At 33.2% G+C, this 20,085-nt stretch overlaps 1 protein-coding gene across 2 annotated transcripts; it reads right to left on the bottom strand.

Annotated features, from left to right (window-relative positions):
* Positions 1-7,079: 7,079 nt before the first annotated feature.
* On the bottom strand, positions 7,080-12,710 carry LOC104808282 (E3 ubiquitin protein ligase RIN2). 2 transcript variants are annotated; one of them, XM_010533946.1, is made up of 13 exons: positions 12,577-12,710; positions 11,601-11,910; positions 11,024-11,101; positions 10,613-10,699; positions 10,386-10,507; positions 9,674-9,770; positions 9,450-9,555; positions 9,157-9,314; positions 8,924-9,061; positions 8,779-8,846; positions 8,474-8,692; positions 7,825-8,194; positions 7,080-7,620 (listed from the first exon to the last, which is right to left on the bottom strand). In XM_010533946.1, the coding sequence occupies exons 2-13, from the start codon at positions 11,835-11,837 to the stop codon at positions 7,564-7,566; spliced, it is 1,737 nt and encodes a 578-aa protein (XP_010532248.1). In that variant the 5' UTR covers positions 11,838-11,910; positions 12,577-12,710; the 3' UTR covers positions 7,080-7,563. The 2 variants fall into 2 exon arrangements, with proteins under 2 accessions (XP_010532248.1, XP_010532247.1); XM_010533945.1 differs by having other exon boundaries at positions 12,608-12,710.
* Positions 12,711-20,085: the final 7,375 nt, after the last annotated feature.

Here is a 20,085-nt window from a genome sequence, read left to right as displayed (position 1 = left end):
TTTGGAATTCTTTTTTTTTTGTAACGTGTAATTGTAATTTTCATAAATTGTTATATAATATGAATGATTTGTTTATTTATTAAATGTAATGTTTTTTACTTGCATTTATTTTTTTTCTATTTCTTAAGTTTGTATTAATTTAATAAAATTTAAATTATATGAGAGCCATTTTAAAAATTCGAGCCAAAAAGTGATTTTTAATGTTTATTTCCGAACTATGCAAACCTCGTGATATTTGTGTTTGAAATCTATTTCTTTACAAAAATATTGCATTTCCAAATATACAAACTTTTGATAAAAGAAAATACGTACTAATATTTCGTTTATTGTAAATTTTGGAGTTATATATATGTGACGTTAAAATAAATTAAAATACGTAATAATCTTTTTAGAGGTCAAATCATATAGACTTTACATTATCGGACAATGGCAAAAACTAAATAACAATAAAATAAACAAGTAAACCGCGAAACACACAAATGAAACTCGGAGAGAGAAAAAAAATGAAATTAAAAAAAACATACGAAGCCGAAAATATTTGTCATAGAGTTACAAATAATAATAATAATAATAATAATAATAATAATAATAATAATAATAATAATAATAATAATAATAATAATAATAAAGCAGAGATTGAGGGACATCGCTGGAAACACGTGGAGGAGAATGTGGGAGAAAGACACCACCAACTCAGCCATGGATTATGGCATTATCATATTATAAATCCATTCGCTCTTGTAACTCTATATATACGGTGTGTGTGTATATATACATATTTAATATCATTACATTATTCGTAATATATATGAATTATGGGGATTGATGATGAGGTGTCCTTCCTCGTTGTAATCCCCGCAGATTGTGGCATCAAAACGGGCCACGCTTTTATTTTCTCTATCTATGATAAAGTCATATATATATATATATATATAGCTCTATCAAATGATGATTGCCCCAGAGAATGTGAATATATATATATCATATTTATAGGAAACAGTTCAGTGTCGAATTTGTAACTTTTTTACAAACAAATTGTAATTCTAATAATGTTGCTGGTGTAAAAAATTAGGGTTTTCCTTTGCCTTTCTCGTTGATAATTCTAATAATGTTTCTTCACCTAATGCTACGTGTTTACACAATGCCCCCTTGTAAATTAGAAGTTACTAAGATGTAATTTTTTGTTGGGATATACAAGTGTAACTTTTATTGCATTAATCTTACCTGATTTTTTCAGTAATTTTGTTTTGAGATGAACATATAAACTATCAATTTTCAATATATATATATATATAATTACTCCATCTCGTTTTATATATGCATAATGGAAACGATTCTGAGCGTAGAGATCCTCAAATTCGAAATAACGCCAAAACAAATGATCATATGAGGATTTGGACCGCCTGTAACTTAAACATAGTTTAATCAAGTTTTGTTTAATGAAACTTTATGGTCAAAATTCCTCTTGTCGAGGTGTGTGTATATATATATATATATAATAAAGTTACATGGGCATTAAAATATCTTTATATGCATCGTTAAAACAAATTAATCTAAGCCTTTTGTTTTCTTCCAAACAGTTTCAAACCTGAGTTGCTGGATCAATGGGTACCAACCGGTACTGTAGAACCAAGTTCGACCACTACGTCTTCAAACACCGTATTGTTCAGCCACGCACATTGTCTCTCCATCTCCTAAACCGGCCTCTTAACCGGCCATAGAATGTTTTGGACTGGAGGCATAAGTAATAAGTATAATACCTACCGTACAAGGCCCTTAACCGGGTCGTAAGCCCCACCCATGCTTATGCATCTTCCTTTTCTCGTCCGAACTCGCTTTTCAGTACGTGTTTTAGACAAAGCTCATTAACCGACGTGTATGAACCGACAGACCGGTTAATCTAAACCGGGATGAAATCCACGCATTCTTCATATCTCCGTGTCTTAAACCGGAAAACACAACAATGAATGCCATTAGCTTTAATTATTTTTTATCAAAATTTGTACTAAATAATTAATCGAATTTACATAACTGTAACCGCGTGTAACGTCTCTCCTTCATAAGTTCATATACGAGATACGAGGTAAACTTCGTGGTTTCGTAAACCGAAGTCAAACCGGTTTTGTTATCCTTTGAACCTATTGCGACCCGCCATTTCCCGTTGGGCCCAACAAGCGAGGGTTCGGTCTGCAGCTCTTTGGACCCAATACCGGGTGGATTGGAGTTATTGGATATTAAAATACATTTAATCCATATATATACACGTGTGTGTATTATCTTAATGTAATATTAAATCTTATTATCATGATTAATTGTAAACTAATTATAAATAAAAGTGGAAGTTCAAGAGATTAAATAAAAAATTTAATTTCAAAATCCAATAAAATATAGAAAAAAATCCGCTGAAGAGAATTTGTTTTATATATCACATATATGTTAAACATATGATAAGGAATCCAACTTGAGAGGGGACAACTTACAGTTAGAGAAAGAGATTGGTCGGAAAAAAGAAAGATCTCCGACTATATATATATATATAAGTCTTCATGCGATCTCTTTCATTCTAATTCCGAGGTTCTTCTTTCACGGAATATTGATATGATGGTATTTTTCGGTTATACTTGGTTTCGCTATCCCTTGTACCAATCCAACATTATCTGGTTTATTTAATAATGATATATTGTAGGGTTGTTATTTACTGTCCGTAGTAGAATAGCCTTTTTCTTTTTGCCTTTTGCATTGTTCCTTCTTGTATATAAAGAGAAGTATAAAGAGAAGTACAGTGAAGGAATCCACAAGAAAAATTTTCCAATTCTCTCTCCTTTAAAGCTTTCTCGCTAAAGTTTCTGAGCTTCAATGACAATTTCTCTGTTTATCAAAATGGTATCAGAGACCAACCCTAGCGCTCCAATTCTCTTCTTCGTTTAAGCTTTTTCGTCCTCTCCTTTTTTCTCCCCTGTTTCCTTTCCTCTTTAACCTACCCTTTTCTTTTTCATCCCCGTTTCTTTTCGCCATGGATACCTCACCTCCTTCTCCACCGACAGCTACATCTGGTATCTCCTCGGCTGCACCCATCCCACTCCCCAACTCTGATCCATATTCTAACCCCCTTTTTCTTCATCCTGCCGACTCTTTTAGTCTTACTCTGGTTTCTGATAAACTCACTGGTGAATCCAACTACACTCTTTGGTCGAGATCTGTCACCAAAGCGCTAACCACGAAGAACAAGCTTGGGTTCATACACGACACTGTCTCCAAACCCTCTGTAGATCATGTTGACTACAGCTCATGGCTTCGCTGTGATGCTCTCATATGCACCTGGATCACAAACTCTGTTTCGCCGGACATCGCTACTTTTCTCATGTATCTAGATGAGGCGAGTCTCATCTGGTCAACTTTGGAATCCCAGTTCAAACAGAAATAATGTTTCCAAGATTTTCAACATTGAACAGAGGATTGATGCTCTCCATCAAGGTTCGATGGATCTAAACACCTTTTACACCAAGCCGAACTCTCTGTGGGAGAAACTTAAAAACTATGAACCCTACCCCATGTGTACCTGCAATGGATGCACTTGCTAGGCGGGAACCAAGATGCATGAGCTCTTTGACAGAAAACATGTCGTTAAGTTTCTGATGAAACTCAACGAATCATATTATTCGGCTCGTCGCTAGATCTTGATGCAAGATCCCCTTCCCACTCTGGCAAAGGCTTACAACATGATTCTTCATGAGGAACATCAACGTCAGGTTATTTCTTCTTTCCCTGATACCCTAGTGTTTCAGATTTCCTCTGCTTCACCTACTCGATCCCGTGGTTCTGCTACAACCTCGACAAAGCCTCGTCCTGTTTGTTCGCATTGTGGTATGACTGGGCATACCATTAACGTTGCTACAAAGTTCATGGGTATCCTCCCAACTCTCGCACTACAGGCTCTTCTTCAACCTTGTCTTGGCGCAATAAACCACCTTTGTTGCCCACACCTGTGACTGCTACACCTCCCAAGTTTCTGTCCTCTGTGAATCTGGTCACGCAGGACTCCTCTACATCGTCTTCTGCTACTTCAAGAACTTTGGCTGAGGCTCAAGCGTTGATTGAGCAGTTTTAGACTCAACTCAGACCTCTTAGCAATTCTCCTTCATATTCAGGTTCCATAGCCACCCCATCCCCAGGTATTCACTATCCCTCATCTTATATTCTTTTTACATTTACTCCTTGCCTCACCCATTTAACCCAGACCTGGATCCTTGATACTTGAACCAGTAACCATATTTGTTGTGATTTACGGTTACTCATTGAGGTTCATATTGTGACAGCCCAGAAAACCATAGGAGGGCGGAGAGTGATCGTTGGGGCGAGAGGCATGGACAATGTACGGCTCCTAACGAACTTCTGGGTAGGGGTACAGGGATGAATTAGACACATCAGAATGAGAGAGATCAGAGTGCTGTGTAGGTATGAGACTACACAGTCAAAGATAACTTAAAGGAATTGATTGAGATACTCATAGCAACAAGATGCATCTACCTTTTCGGTTGCTCATCTCGAGAGAACTCCAAAGTTAAGTGTGCTTGCTTTGGAGTAGTCTTAGAATGGGTGACCTCCTGAGAAGTACTTTCTGGGATGTGTGCGATTGAGGACAGTGTTGGTTGTAATGATCTAGGATGATCCGTGATATGACATTTTGAATTTGTATTGATTCGTTGGTTTATGAATGCATTACTCTTCTCGTTATATGATTGACATGTTTGTTATATTTCGGTATCCTTGAATCATTAGAGAATGATTCTAAACTCCCTAGACAGTTATCATTGTGGAAACAATAATGAATTAAGACTAGCATGAGGTGTGATCAACGCATTGGATGCATATCACAATCATGGGTACTCGTTGTGAACGAGTGACTGGATGACCCGTATGAGATTGTCACATGGGCAGAGTGATGACTTGAATCTCATACAACGGTTCGTTCTTGGATCCTCATACCTGAGTCTCTCTTTGTTTTCATCTTCTGTAATCGAATCTTTCATGTCAATTGTCTCTACTGATCCGTCGATCACTTCCATGCCATCAATGACTTGAGAAACTCTGTCACCTTCGATGAAAATGTGAATTAAATCGGCGTTCTATTCATCTGGAAACTGAAACATTTTGATATGTTTGTTACCTCTGAAGGTCTCTTAGAGAGTAGATGTCATTGCTTTCTTTTGGCACGACAGAGACTAATGGCATATACCCACAATTCGTTTCCTTCCTTAATACCTAACAATAATATTGCCTGTGCTCTAAGTAATTGCACGAATCGAACCCGATCGACCGTCTATTTTACATCCCATATATATGTATCTATATATGTATATATAATATATATGTGTGCATGTATATCTCTATATACGTATATATGTGCGTATGTATATATATATACTTTGATATTATTTTTTATTTTTATTTTTATTAATTGTATATAGAAAAATTAATAGTATATTGTGACATCCCGACGGTAATTAGTGAAATTTAATGCCGTTTAAAGTTGTATAAAAAATTGTTAATAATTTTGAAATTTGATGTATGTATTTAGCATATTTTGAATTCGAAAATAGTTTTTGGTCGAATTAAAGATATGTATACAATTATAACACATTTTGATAACTTCGTGTAGTTTTTGTTATTTTTCCTTTTTCAGACAAAAAAATTCATATTGAATTCCGAATTGGTTATGTGGAAAGTTTTATGAATAATGGTTGTTTGTATAATTATTAGTCGGTTACATTAAAAATATATATACATAAATATAAATTAAGAAAGTCGAGAAGAAAAACATGTGTGGCGGGTTCATGGCCATTCTCATAAGGCTCATACACAGAATCTAACAAGAAAATGTCGAGCCTCACACTGTTTCCATCCCTCTGCCGTAAGCCTGACCTAAGTATGACGTCACACAGGTACACATGCAAATATCCAATACAATTGTGAATTCATAAATTAAAATATAGTTTGTTAGTTTCAATAATATTTGATTCTATATTGAGTTATGAAAAAGAAGGGAAAAATACCCTCTATTGGTATTTTGATTTCAACCCATATATACACCCTTCTACAACTTGTGATCATGGTCACGATAGAAAGCAAACATTGTGGATCCATAACAGGCCTATATCTAAATATGGGCCTAGAGTGCCTCTTAATGGGATTCTCAATGGGCCTGGTGAAGTGGATCCTCGTTTTAGAGACGTTGCGTGCTTTTTTCCCGAGACGAACACAACGTTCTTTCTCGAGCAAACTTTTTTTTTGGTAAAGAAGAGTGCAGTTATGACGGGGAGGCCAAGTGGACGGCTTTCTCGAGCAAACTTAACCAAATTTGGTTTTCTCTGTAACCTGAGGGAAATAGGAAATGGTGAGCCTCTTCGGGACATTATTGTAGTGAACAGATGAAACATCAAACATGGATCAAAACCATGTTTTTTGTCTGAAACCCGAAATCCGAGTCGGAAACAGTATGGAGGATCCGACGAGAATCACAAGCGTGCATGATGAATATGAACATGAGAAGGATTGAAGCAGCAGGAACTGAACTCATTGCTCAAGAGGACGTCGAACCACTCCTCTTGAAATCCAAATTTTGAAACGTATAAGTTAGTGCCTCTAAGTCTTACAAAGATAGTGAGGAGAGACAAAAACAAACGAAATACGACAATCTAAGTCGGTGAAAAACGAGACGAGTGTTTTCATGCTTTTTGTCTCCTCTCCCTCCCACCCACATTCATCTACCATTCCCAAAACCACAGTAAATACTCTATATAGAAAACCAAAATGCTAGCTTCTTATCATAAAATGTGAACCCTAAACCTTTTAAGCCATTATTTTTAGGGGAAAAAAAGTACCTAATAATGGTGGTTGCCTCGAAGATGGACACATCTGTCTTCCAAAAAGCCATGCCAGTCTCCTTGGATTGCTCAAAGCCTGCGTTCACATGAAACGAATCTTAGTACCTGCTTTTGTATAAACTTGGATTATGCCTTCAGAATATATCCATCTTCTCTCCCCCTTCCCTACAAAGAAATCACCAAAACCTGTACAGAAGCCGATAAAGGAGACACCTTTTACATTTTCAGAGAGAAAGGTCCACAAGGAGTTTGCACATTTGATCACTACAGACACCTATTGGATTGGATCAATAACAATACAATTTCAATTGGCTTTTCTTTTATTGTAAAAATACACATTGTTATACAGGAAGAGAAAGTAGCAGCCCCACAAGTATATCGCACTATTTGGTTACTGCCCTCGAGAAGGTGAGAGAGACTGTGATGAGATATCTCCGACCCGCCAAGGCATGAACCTTCGAGCGTATTTTTTTTCCCGCCAGAGAACAATGAACCAAAAGGTACTAGAGCCTCTTCTTTCTCTTTGCAAGACTGGCAAGCCGCCTCTATATACAGAAGATGTAGTAGGTTCCCGAGTAAAACATAAAGAGAAGGTTGTGACCTGATAGTGATCGATTTTATCTTATGCTAGGAATCATCAAGCTTGAAATGGAAAAGCTCGAGACTTGAAAAAACATTATCACATCTGGAGAAGATTGTTCACTGTAACTGCAACAGAATTTGTTCTCTGCAGGTCCTGCCAGAAAACGAGTTGCAGTAGGTCTTAGTATCAAGTCAGAAAGGTTTTAGAAATCACCGGAATTCTATAAAAGTTGCCCATCGATCTCACGATGAGAATTCAGTTTCGAAGAAACAAATACGAAGGTCCCTATGTTCCATGCAATGCAGAAAAAGACCTTAGTGACCTCCGGAGAGCGTTCCGATCACGTCTAACATTTACCTGGAAAATTATTTCATCCGGCACATGTGGCAGGACTTCCCTCACTGTCTCGGCCATAGCTAGTATATTCGCCATGTTGTCATTCACCGTATGGGAGGCAGTTCTCAGATGCAGACCAGCAGTTCTTCCACTGACACCAGGAGGAGCGGATGTAGAAGAAGTTGATGCTTGGGAAGGATTCACTGGCCAAAGACCCCAAGCAGCATCTTCAAGTGCAGTTTGAGCATAACTTTCCCCGACTGATGCAAGATGTCTCATCATCATCTGAACACGTCCAAGCCCCACGGATCCGGTGGCTGTGGAGGGACCAGCTCCATCAACACCATGACCCGACCATGTTTGCAGCAAGCTTGGATCCAGTCCTGAATTCCTATTTGTTGAGATAAAAGGGTGACAACTGGTTACTATCCAAAATAGATCCAGCTCAAGAATGTCACTCCTGAACAAGAAATCACGACAGAAAGGCACCAAAACTAATCCTCATAAACCGAAACCTACTTAACTTCCTGTGCAATCCGTATATACTTTTAACACAAACAAAATTTAGTACTTTAACATGGCGGAAAGACTGGAAGGGGATCATGTAGTCATAAACACAATGTTACTTCTAGTAGCCAAGAACGAATTACAGTTGAACAAAGAACCATACCCCCAAGAATCACTTTCAACAGAATTTGGCATCTCCGTAGGAAATAATCCAGTAGCTATGGCATGTTCAGAATTGTTTTGTCTGTCAATCTGACGAGCTAACTGCTCATCAGTTGAGACTTCCCCTGTGGAAGGGTTTGCTTCACTTTCAGTTCTACCAACAAAAAGAGGCTTACGGCATGTAGGACATGAGTATGCCTCATTTAGACCTTGATCCAACCTGCCAATTTTATTTAAATATCATCAAAATGACAGACCCCACAGAACTGCAAATAAACACAAGGTTGGCAGATATAGCTAGCATACCAGGATCGCAGGCATGAAAGATGAAAAAGGTGATTACAGTGAAGCCTTTTAGCCTTCGCCATAGGCTCCTGTCATTAGTAATATATACAAGGTAATGAGGAAACCGAGAAGGGGATATGCAAATGTCTCTACAGCAAAAACATACCCGGCATATAGCACAATCATCATCATATGCACGTAGTTCTTCGCAAGTTGCGTCAGGAAGTGCTGCATGGAGTGCCCCTAGAGCTACTCTAAGTTTGATGTATCCTCTTATACGTTTTAAAATCGCACTAAGCAAGGCCTGCCAAAATCAAATGCAAAAAGTAAACGAGGGGTTGCAGCCAATAAGTAACATGGTGAGCAACGCTTTATAAAAAGATCACATAGGACACTTACACGGATATTGAGAAACAAAACTGCATCCACCAAATGAAAAACCATGCCATGAAGCCACCAGATGTGCAAATAATGGCCAAGTGCCATTACCAAAGTGGCCATGTCCAAGAAGAAACCAAGGTTTCGGTTGAGGAGGCCTTTCCATTCCAACAGTGAGCCTACCACAGATACACAAAAATAATTAAAGGTAAGTATTCACATCACGGATGTGGAGCTCAAATAGACCAAAAATATTTAAGAGAATGCATTTCTGGATTCTAATAGAAAAATAATAAAATCGAAGAAGACAAAACCTGCTGTCATAGAATCAAGAAACTTAGATCTTTGGCAGTCTGAATTCTTGACTGCTACATGGTTGATCCACATATCAAGCAGCTGAAACCCATGAATTAACAGTGCCTACAAAACAATCCATTTTGTGACAATGATCAACCCTCTGTTTTTTCGACCATAGTTCAAAAAGAAGAAACGAAATATAACAAGTTAAATACTGAAGAAATTGATGCTACTGAAGTACCTGCATGGTCTCAAACGCTATACTGCATGGCTCATAAAGTAATAACAGGTACATAGATGAGCCATTTGTATTGTATATCAATAAAGACAGCCTTATCCTGCAAAATTAAACAAAAAATATGCAATTTGAAGTCAAAACATTGTTTAAGCATGAACGACAAGCTTGGTAATAATCACTCGATCAGAATAGGATATGATTCAAACGTATTTCCAGTTTTTCACAGTTCAACTGCAGACAAAAAACAGAAGGAATCGCATAGGTGACATCCTCCTTGCTCAACATAGTGGCAGGACAGGACATGTGTATTCAGCAGCACATTTAGTTTCCTTCATTTCGTCACAATATGGACATTAATAAGCATAGATGATTTATCAAGAAAATATTTTCACCAAGTATCCTAAACATAGAGAGCAGACTGGAGACTCTATTCATATTGTGCAAAACTTAGCAAATTGTTTTTAACAGATTAGGGCAAATCTAAGAGACACATTCATTTGAAAATTTGGTTTTCTGAGCAGGATCGAAATTATTTTTCACAGGGCACAGATTTTCAATTGAAAATATCAGGAGTATCAGGCATGCACAGAACGATCACATGTATATATCAATTTGTTTTCCCACCTTGGACAAATCGACTTTCCTACATAGAAATATAAAGAAATGGCTGAAACTGAATGTTTTGACATTATACCACAAGAACTAAAGGTAATACCAGAAGAGATCAACAGCGAGAACCAGGAACAACACTGAATACACACGAAAGTATGTCCAAGGTGTAGAAGATGGAGATGCATTTAATCGCTCAAGCCGATCTCTAGCCAAAGCTTGAAACATCTGTACAATATTACACGATATCTATTAGGATATCTGGCAGAAAATTCAAGCTTATTTATCATACACCAAGAAAGCCTACATTTTCAAATAATCCATTATTCATACCTTTAGAGTGCACAGGACAGTCAGCCAGACCGTCCATAGGACCCCCTGCAATATTGTTGGTGGAACAACTAGTGGCAGGAAGGTACCCTAAAAACATCGAGAATACACATGATCTGCAATGCACTCAAATTACAGCAAAACGAAACAGAGATGCTAATGCAGGAGAATTAAAAGGGGGAAAACATATCAATATAACAAAGGTATTTGTCTGAGTTAAGACATCTTTTAAACCGTCACAACTTAAATTTATTTCTCCTTTTCCATTACACATCCATGTAAGGTAAAAAATGTAACTTTTTATGCAGTTGTCAAGATATTCAGTAATGGATACCAATCACAACTCATATATACACAGAGTGCACGTTTTCCTCTGCTAAATCTATTGCCTTGCATCAAAATATAAATCATTACCTTGTAAATAATGTAATTCGCAAGGCGCTCCAGTAACTTTTTAGTTTCAACGGCATACAAATCTCCGAAAAATAGAGTCTGCAAGAAAATCCAAGAATCATTAGAACCACACATAATGGTCCAAAGACATATCTGCAGAGAAATACCAATCGGTATACAGCAAGATTATCCACACTGCTGAGGCCAATGGACAGAATGGAGTTCTATCTTCTAGATATTTATCATACACTACAAGCTATTAACCAGCGAAAGACAAAGGAAATCTCAGAAGCTTGCTTCCTATTCCATAATTCTTTATTTGGACATGGAAGCTATTTTGATGCTGTAGTTGTTACCAGAGTAGTAAGAACTATAGATTGGTTCTCCTTCAAACTGTAGCACAATCTGTAACAAGATGTCAGATACATTGACACAGAGAAATAATTCCACGCAGCAAGACAACCTTTAAGGATATGAGTAATACACTTTGATAAAACCCCTTAACCATATGCATGCCTAAAGTGTTTTGAAGAAAGTTAGCCCAAAACTCACAATTTTACATCTTCAAGTTCAATAGTAGCAGAAAGGTTGCTCTTACCTTGAGAGAAAGAACCAGAAGAATATATACATTGAGAGCGAAATTTGCAAGCAATGCAATTGTTGTGAAAGAACCCAGAAGCAGTTCAAGGGCATGCTCGGAATCCCCTAAAGAAATATTCTGGGTGATTAGCCCATCTGTCCTAAGTCTGTGCAAAGACAACTCTGTCCAAACTTGAAGGCCGACAAAGCTCACAGCCGCTGATGCTACCGAAAGGGGCAAATATTTTATACCCATCAGGAACTATTACTGCCTTCAAACTGAATCTTATCCCCTGAAATCTCATCTAATCAAATTAGCATGATGCTACCTGCATCGACACGATTTTCCGTTCAGTGTTAACTTAGATGGAATAAATATCCACAGTCCAGTGATGAAAAAATGCACAGAAGGCAGAAATATACATAATCATGTATAAGTTAGAAACTAAGTGGTCTAAAGTATTAGCTCCTTTGCAAGTAGCAATTCACACATCAGCATGGTGAAACAACCTGACATGTAATCAGCAGTTCAAGTATACGGGCAAGACAGGATCCTTCAACAAATCCTTTTGCATCATAAGGAATGCAGACTCTACAGAACATTGAGCTCCACAACATCAGACAACCAAAATAGGATTCTTGCCTTTCTTACAAAAGATTAAGTTCTTCCCTATGTCCGAAGATGAATCCGAGAGATAAAAAAAATTCATCCATAAGGGACCAATTTCTCGAAAGCGAGAATGTAACAGAGCAATGACCTCGACTTTGGGAAGGTCAATCACAAGTAAATACACAGCCCCAAACATCTCTCGAACAAAGGATCCCATGATTCACAGGTTCAGAACCATCGAGACGAAATATAAGACTCACAATCGAACATAGAAATTCAAAACAAAACTGGAAAAAATCATGGAACAGAGGACAAAAGAGGAGCTGAATCACGGGGGTTTTCCACGAGAATCCAGCTGTCGAAATGCAAAGAATAAGAGTCGTACAACGATGAAGATCGATCAAATCGAGGAGAACCTGATTCGGCGAAAGCTGTCGGTTGACAATTCTATTCAGCGCCGGCGATTGCCTCTCTCTCCCTCGATCGAGAAGGAAAAGTAAAAGAACATAAATCGAAAGATTTTTTTTTGTTGGTTGGGGAATCATATGTGTGTGTATATATATATATGTGTAAGAAGAAAAATATAAAAAGGATAAAAAAAACAATAAAAAAGATAAGTCAGACGCTAAGGAAAGAAAATAAATGGGTAAAATTGCAAAAATAACCGATCTTTGACTTCAAGGATGACTCTTCAGGGTTTTCAAAATAAAAACTAAAATGACAAAAAGATTAAATTACCCTTAAAAATTTGAACACGAGATTACTGAAAAAAAATTCGAAAAATTTATTCTCACTTTTTCTAAAAATTCAAAACACAATTTTTTTTTCTCTCCAAATAGATTTCGTTGACGATTCTAACAACAAATTTCTCAATTTTCGTCTTACACTCGACATATTTCTCTACTATGACGAGATCAGACATTCCAAAGTTGAAGAATTTAAGAATGCATGGAAAATGTTCGATAAAAATCCTCAAAAAAAATTTGGCTCTTAAAACGTCATACTGGTCATATCGGTCAGACTTTGGTCACACCGATCAAATTTTGGTTAGACATTCACAATTTGGTCAGCCGATCACACTTTGAGTGAATATGACTTATGTTAAGAGATTTTTTTATACATAGAATTAGATCACCAAAAACGATGAAATATATTCTTATAACCCCTTATACAACTTTTTGAATCATTTAAACTTAATTTAAACCTTTTATTTTTCGTGTAAAAAAAGGTCATACCGGTCACACTTTGATAAGACGATCAGACATTGGTCATACAATCAGAATTTGGTCAGACATTCAGGCTTCTTGAAAATTGATAAATTTATATATAATAAGTGTTAATATGATATAATAATAATATCATATAGCACGTTTTTTAAATTTAAATCGGTCAGACGGTTAGACTTTGGTCAAATCGATGATGCTTTGGTGAGACGATTAGACTTTGGTTATACAGTCAGATTTTGGTCATACCGATCATACTTTGATCATATCACCAGACTGGTCATAGGATTATATGGGCCAAACTAGTCAGACTTTTTCAAAAATTATGAATTTACGAATTTAAAAGTGTAGATCAAACATGTTTTTCTTATATTGAATTTTAGTTTATTAGGGTTTTACTTCGATTCGATTCGAAGGAACAATATCATTTACGCTTACACTCGTCAAATTTTTTCTCTAGAACGAGATCCAACACATCAAAATTGAAAATTTTGAGAATGTATAGAAAGCGTTTGATTAAAATCCTCAGAGAAATTTTGGCTATTGAAATGCCACACTGGTCAAATCGATCTGATTTTGCTCATGGTGGCAAGAACAACGATGTCATCAACAATGTAACTCCTTCCAAAGAGACCTAAAATACTACTAGTGTTTGTATAACACATTGGGTACAATTGACTTATATTGAGAGATTTTTTTTCTACATGAAATTTAAATATCAAAACGATTCAAAAGTATTCTTATCACCTCTATACAACTTTTCAAATCATTTAAATTTAATTTAGGCATTTCCTTTTTGTATCCAAATGGTTAGACGGACATACTATGGTCAGACGTCATACGGTCATACCTTGGTCAGACGGTCACACTTGTTCAAAATTGCATAATTTATAGTTGTAAAAGTGTTAACATAGTAATAGTCACATCATATCACAAATATTTCAAGTTCAAATCGGTCATATGGTCATACCTTGGTCTGACGGTCATATTCCTTCAAAATTGATTAATTAATCGTTTTAAAAGTATTTTTGTTTGTCAATGTAACTCCTTCCAAAGAATGTATAAAGTACTAGTAGTGTTTGTGTAACACATCATATACAATTGACTTATGTTGAAAGATTTTTTTCACGTGAAATTAGAACTCCAAAACGATGCAAAAGCATTCTTATAACCTTATACAACTTTTCGAATCGTTTAGATTTAATTTAGACATTTTTTTCGTACCCAAATGGTCATACGGTCAGACTTATTCAAAATTGCATAATTCATCGCTTTAAAAGTGTTAACTAGTAATAATCATATCATATCACAAATATTTCAAGTTCAAATCGGTCATAGCAATATGGATTGAGCACATTTTTTGTTTGACAATGTAACTCTTTCCAAAGATGATCTAAAGTAATAGTAGTGTTTATGTAACACATTGGGTACAATTGACTTATGTTGAAAGATTTTTTTTCGCGTGAAATTAGAAATTCAAAACGATGCAAAAGTATACTTATAACCCCTATACAACTTTTCGAATCGTTTAGATTTAATTTATGACCAGTTTCGCAAGTATGACCATTTTGAGAAGTATGACCAGTCTAACCATTCCGATACGTATGTATGACCAGTTTTCTGAATTTTTCCGTTTTGACGAATTTCACAAATTTAATGATTTCGACCAGTTTGAATAACGTGAATCATGGTATTTCTGATAAATATGTCATTTTTTATTCAACCCATATTCATATTGATTAAATATAAATATGAGAAAACAACAAAGCAAAAATGCTCACAAATGCTCAAATTTAATAGGGAGAATCGCCTGTACTTTTCCATGATCTCAATTTAATACCTGTACTTTTTTAATTACTGAATAATACATGTACAATTGGTTTTTCTCCAAATAAATCCTATACTTTTAAATAATTCGCCAAAAAATACCTACCGTCAAATAACTGCCACGTAGACACACGGAAATCCTACGTGGCGGCGAAATTCTCAACCTCTCTCCTAATCATCGCGCCATGTCATCGCCACGTCAGAAATTAAATAAAAAATAAATAAAAAAATAAATTACTTAATAATAATAATAATTAATTAATTAAATAAAAATCATAAAATAAATAATAAATATATATACATATACACATATATATACATATATGTATATATACATACGTATATAAATATATATACATATATATACATATATATACATACATATAAACACACACATATATATACCATATATAAATATATATATATATACATACATACACAAAAATATACATATATATAAATAATAAAAATATACATATACATACACATATACACATACACATATATATATACACATGTTTATATACATACATATAAATACACATATATATATATATATTAATACATATATATAAACATACATATATATACATATAAATACATACATATACATTATACATACACATATATATACATATATACATATGCATACACACATATATATATATATACATGCATATACAACACATACACATATATATATATACATATATATACAACATATACATATATATATATAAATACATGTATATGCATACATTTATATATTTATATATATGTATATATATGTAGCATGTATATGTATATATATTATTTATATATGTATTGGTATATATATGTGTGTATGTATATATATACATATGTATATATGTATATAAACATATATATATACATATATATAAATATATAGATATACGTATATACATGTATTTATATATATATATGTATATATATATGTATATGTTGTATATATATGTATATATATGTATGTGTGTGTGTTGTATATGTATGTATATATATATATGTGTATGTGTATGCATATGTATATATGTATATATATGTGTATGTATAATATATATGTATATATATGCGAATGTATATGTATGTATGTATATGTATATATATGTACGTTTATATATATGTATTAATATATATATATGTGTATGTATATTGATATGTATGTATATATATGTATACATATATGTGTGGATGTGTATATTTATATACGTATGTATATGTACATGTGTATATATATGTATATATGTATATGTGTATGTATATGTATATTTTTATTATTCATATATATGTATATTTATGTGTATGTATATATATATTTATATATAGTATATATATGTGTGTTTATATGTGTATATATATATGTATATATGTGTATATATATATTTATATACGTATGTATATATACATATATGTATATATATGTGTATGTGTATATATATATTTCTTATTTATTTTATGATTTTTATTTAATTAATTAATTATTATTAAGTAATTTATTTTTTTATTTAATTTTTGACGTGGCGATAACATGGCGCGATGATTAGGAGAGAGGTTGAGAATTTCACCGCTACATAGGATTTCCGTTTGTCTACGTGGCAGTTATTTGACGGTAGGTATTTTTTGGCGAATAATTTAAAAGTATAGGATTTATTTGGAGAAAAACCAATTGTAAAGGTATTATTCAGTAATTAAAAAAGTACAAGTATTAAATTGAGACCAGAAAAAAATACAGGTATTTTACGGCGATTCTCCCAATTTAATAATGAAATTTATAAACAATACTTTCATTTATTCATATATGTTTTTAATTGATGAAATACCCAAATTGTTTTTTCAAAATAAATTAGCTGAAAAAGAAATGGAGATGAAGGCTCCAAGTCACAGAACGATATTCGATAGAGATGGAGAGGAGAGAGAGAGAGGCGGGAGAGGAGAGAGAGGATAGAGAAGAGATGGATCTATAATATATTAAAATTAAAAATGAAGAATATTTTTTGAAAGATACAATTATAAGGTTATGAGATGATATTGTCTTTTTTTTTTAAAAAAAAGTCAAGGTCATCCTTTGAAGTCAAGATCGATATTTTGGGTTATTTTTGCAACTCGTCCAAATAAAAGTTCCTGGAATAATTATTATAACAACATGAAATCATATATATATATATATATTCTCCTCTCAATGTAGTAACAATCCTAAAACTCTGTTACGACATTTATCCATTTTTTTAAAGCTCGGATTAGAAATTCAAAAAATTATCTTCATTAAATTTTTCTTTAATTTTAGATTTTATTTATTATTTATTGAAAATATTTATTTTTTCAAATATTTATATTTTTTCTCAATTTTCTATGGTTTTTATATTTAATTTAAAATTAATTAATTTAGTTAACATAATTATATCAAAATAATTTTAAGTTATATTCCTTTTAAATATTATTTAATATAATCCAATTTGTTATATATATCCAAACGAAAGATATAGACCTAGAAAAATAATTATTATATTATTTTTTTAGCTCGATTCAAATATTTAAGCTAATAATGAAAATAATTCATTCTTTTTAAGATTTAACAAGTGTAAGTTAGTTGGCCTTGAATATATTGCATGATTTATTAGTGCTCCATTTGCTGTATTAAAAATTGAAAGTACAATGAAATTGACAATATGTGTAGTTCTAAATCCTAAATAGTCTTATTTACCTACCATTTATATTATACTTTGTTCTACTTGGATATTTTTTAATAAATCAAGAATTAAAAAACAATAGAAAAGTAGTGATTCTTTTTTTTTGGATTATAATCCTCATTTTTATGATAGAAATTATGTGATAGCCCAGAATACCGTAGGAGGGCGGGGAGTGATCGTCGGTACGGGAGGCACGGACAAAGAGCGGCTCCTGACGAATTTCTGGATAGAGGGTACATGGATGAATTGAATGTACCGGAATGAGAGAGATCCGAGGACTGTGTAGGTATGAGACTACACAGTCAAAGATAACTTAAAGGAATTGATTGAACTACTCATAGTCTCATAGCAATAAGATGCATCTACCTTTTTAGTTGGTCATCTCGAGAGAACTCCAAAATTAAGCGTGCTCATTTTGGAGTAGTCTTAGGATGGGTGACCTCCTGGTAAATACTTTTCGGAATGTGTGTCAGTGAGGACAAAACACGCTAAAATGTCTCGTATTGGTGTGTGTGAGGACAGTTCTATCATTCCGTAGCGATATTTTTAAATATATGATCTTATAGATAATTATTTCAATTTATCATAACATAAAAATATAATTATATAAAATCATACCAATCAAAATAATTTCATTAGTACAAAACATTTTTTTGAATAAAACTTAGGTTATGAATGGTGATACTTTTTATTTTGAATTTTTGGTCTTATTTTTTGGATTTTAGTTTTTGATTTTTGTAGTTTTTTTTAGTTTTTACAAAACTTGATTGGAATACTAATATTTTAGTTTTTAGATTTTAGATTTTAAATATAAAATTATTAAAAAAGGTTTTTGTATATATATAAATTATAATTTTTTGTAAAATTATGGATATTTTTATCTTTTGAATATTTTATATAATTAAAAATTATACCGTAGGAGGGCGGGGAGTGATCGCCGGTACGGGAGGCACGGACAAAGAGCGGCTCCTGACGAACTTCTGGATAGAGGGTACATGGATGAATTGAATGTACCGGAATGAGAGAGATCTGAGGACTGTGTAGGTATGAGACTACACAGTCAAAGACAACTTAAAGGAATTGATTGAGCTACTCATAGTCTCATAGTAATAAGATGCATCTACCTTTTTAGTTGGTCATCTCGAGAGAACTCCAAAATTAAGCGTGCTCATTTTGGAGTAGTCTTAGGATATGTGACCTTCTGAAAAGTACTTTTCGGAATGTATGTCAGTGAGGACAAAACACGCTAAAAGGTCTCGTATTGATGTGTGAGGACAGTTCTATCATTCCGTAGCGATCTCGAGTTATTACAAATTATGCGTTCAGTGAACTCAACATCATTAGTTATAATGTTTTTAAATTTGTAAATAATATATATATATATATATTCTTCAAATCTAAGAAATATCATTTGATTCATAAAACATTTTTAAATATATGACTATATAGATAATTATTTCAATTTATCATAACATAAAAATATAATTATATAAAATCATACCAATCAAAATAATTTCATTAATACAAAACATTTTTTTGAATAAAACTTAGGTTATGAATGGTGATACTTTTTGGTCTTATTTTTTGGATTTTAGTTTTTGATTTTTGTAGTTTTTTTTTAGTTTTTACAAAACTTGATTGGAATACTAATATTTTAGTTTTTAGATTTTAGATTTTAAATATAAAATTATTAAAAAGGGTTTTTGTGTATATATATATAAATTATAATTTTTTTGTAAAATTATGGATATTTTTATCTTTTGAATATTTTATATAATTAAAAATTAATAAAAATAAAAAATCTATTAACAAATGAGATTTTTTAGCTAGAATCTAAAAAAATACTTTTTGACTTTTCTTATTTTTTTCTAAAAATGGTAAAAAGTAAAAAAAAATATTGATGGGATATTTTTTGAGTTTTTAAAAACAAAAAAACAGGAAAATTTTTAAAGAGATTAAAAGGCGTTAATCTAAATCAAAGATATAACCAAAATATTTTTTTAATAAAACTTAATCCAAATCTATATATATTAATAAAGATGTTTAAAGAGATTTGGTGAGGACACCTAAACATCCTATGTGGCAATTTTCTTCATTTCAATTGGTTTATAAACATGTTCATTAGTTTTAACTACATGA

The sequence above is a fragment of the Tarenaya hassleriana genome, unplaced genomic scaffold (assembly GCF_000463585.1).
Source record: "Tarenaya hassleriana unplaced genomic scaffold, ASM46358v1 Cleome14, whole genome shotgun sequence".
Lineage (NCBI taxonomy): Eukaryota > Viridiplantae > Streptophyta > Magnoliopsida > Brassicales > Cleomaceae > Tarenaya > Tarenaya hassleriana.
The sequence above is the reverse complement of the archived record's forward strand: the minus strand, read 5'-3'. Positions and strand labels throughout refer to the sequence as shown.

Excerpts from the sequence above, each read along its gene's own strand:
- LOC104808282 (XM_010533946.1), bottom strand. The coding sequence starts at position 11,837 with ATGGGTATAAAATATTTGCCCCTTTCGGTAGCATCAGCGGCTGTGAGC. Across the intron at positions 9,062-9,156 it reads TTTTGTTTCTCAATATCCGT|GCCTTGCTTAGTGCGATTTT; the intron begins GTAAGTGTCCTA and ends TGATTTTGGCAG. Across the intron at positions 8,847-8,923 it reads ATGATTGTGCTATATGCCGG|GAGCCTATGGCGAAGGCTAA; the intron begins GTATGTTTTTGC and ends TACTAATGACAG.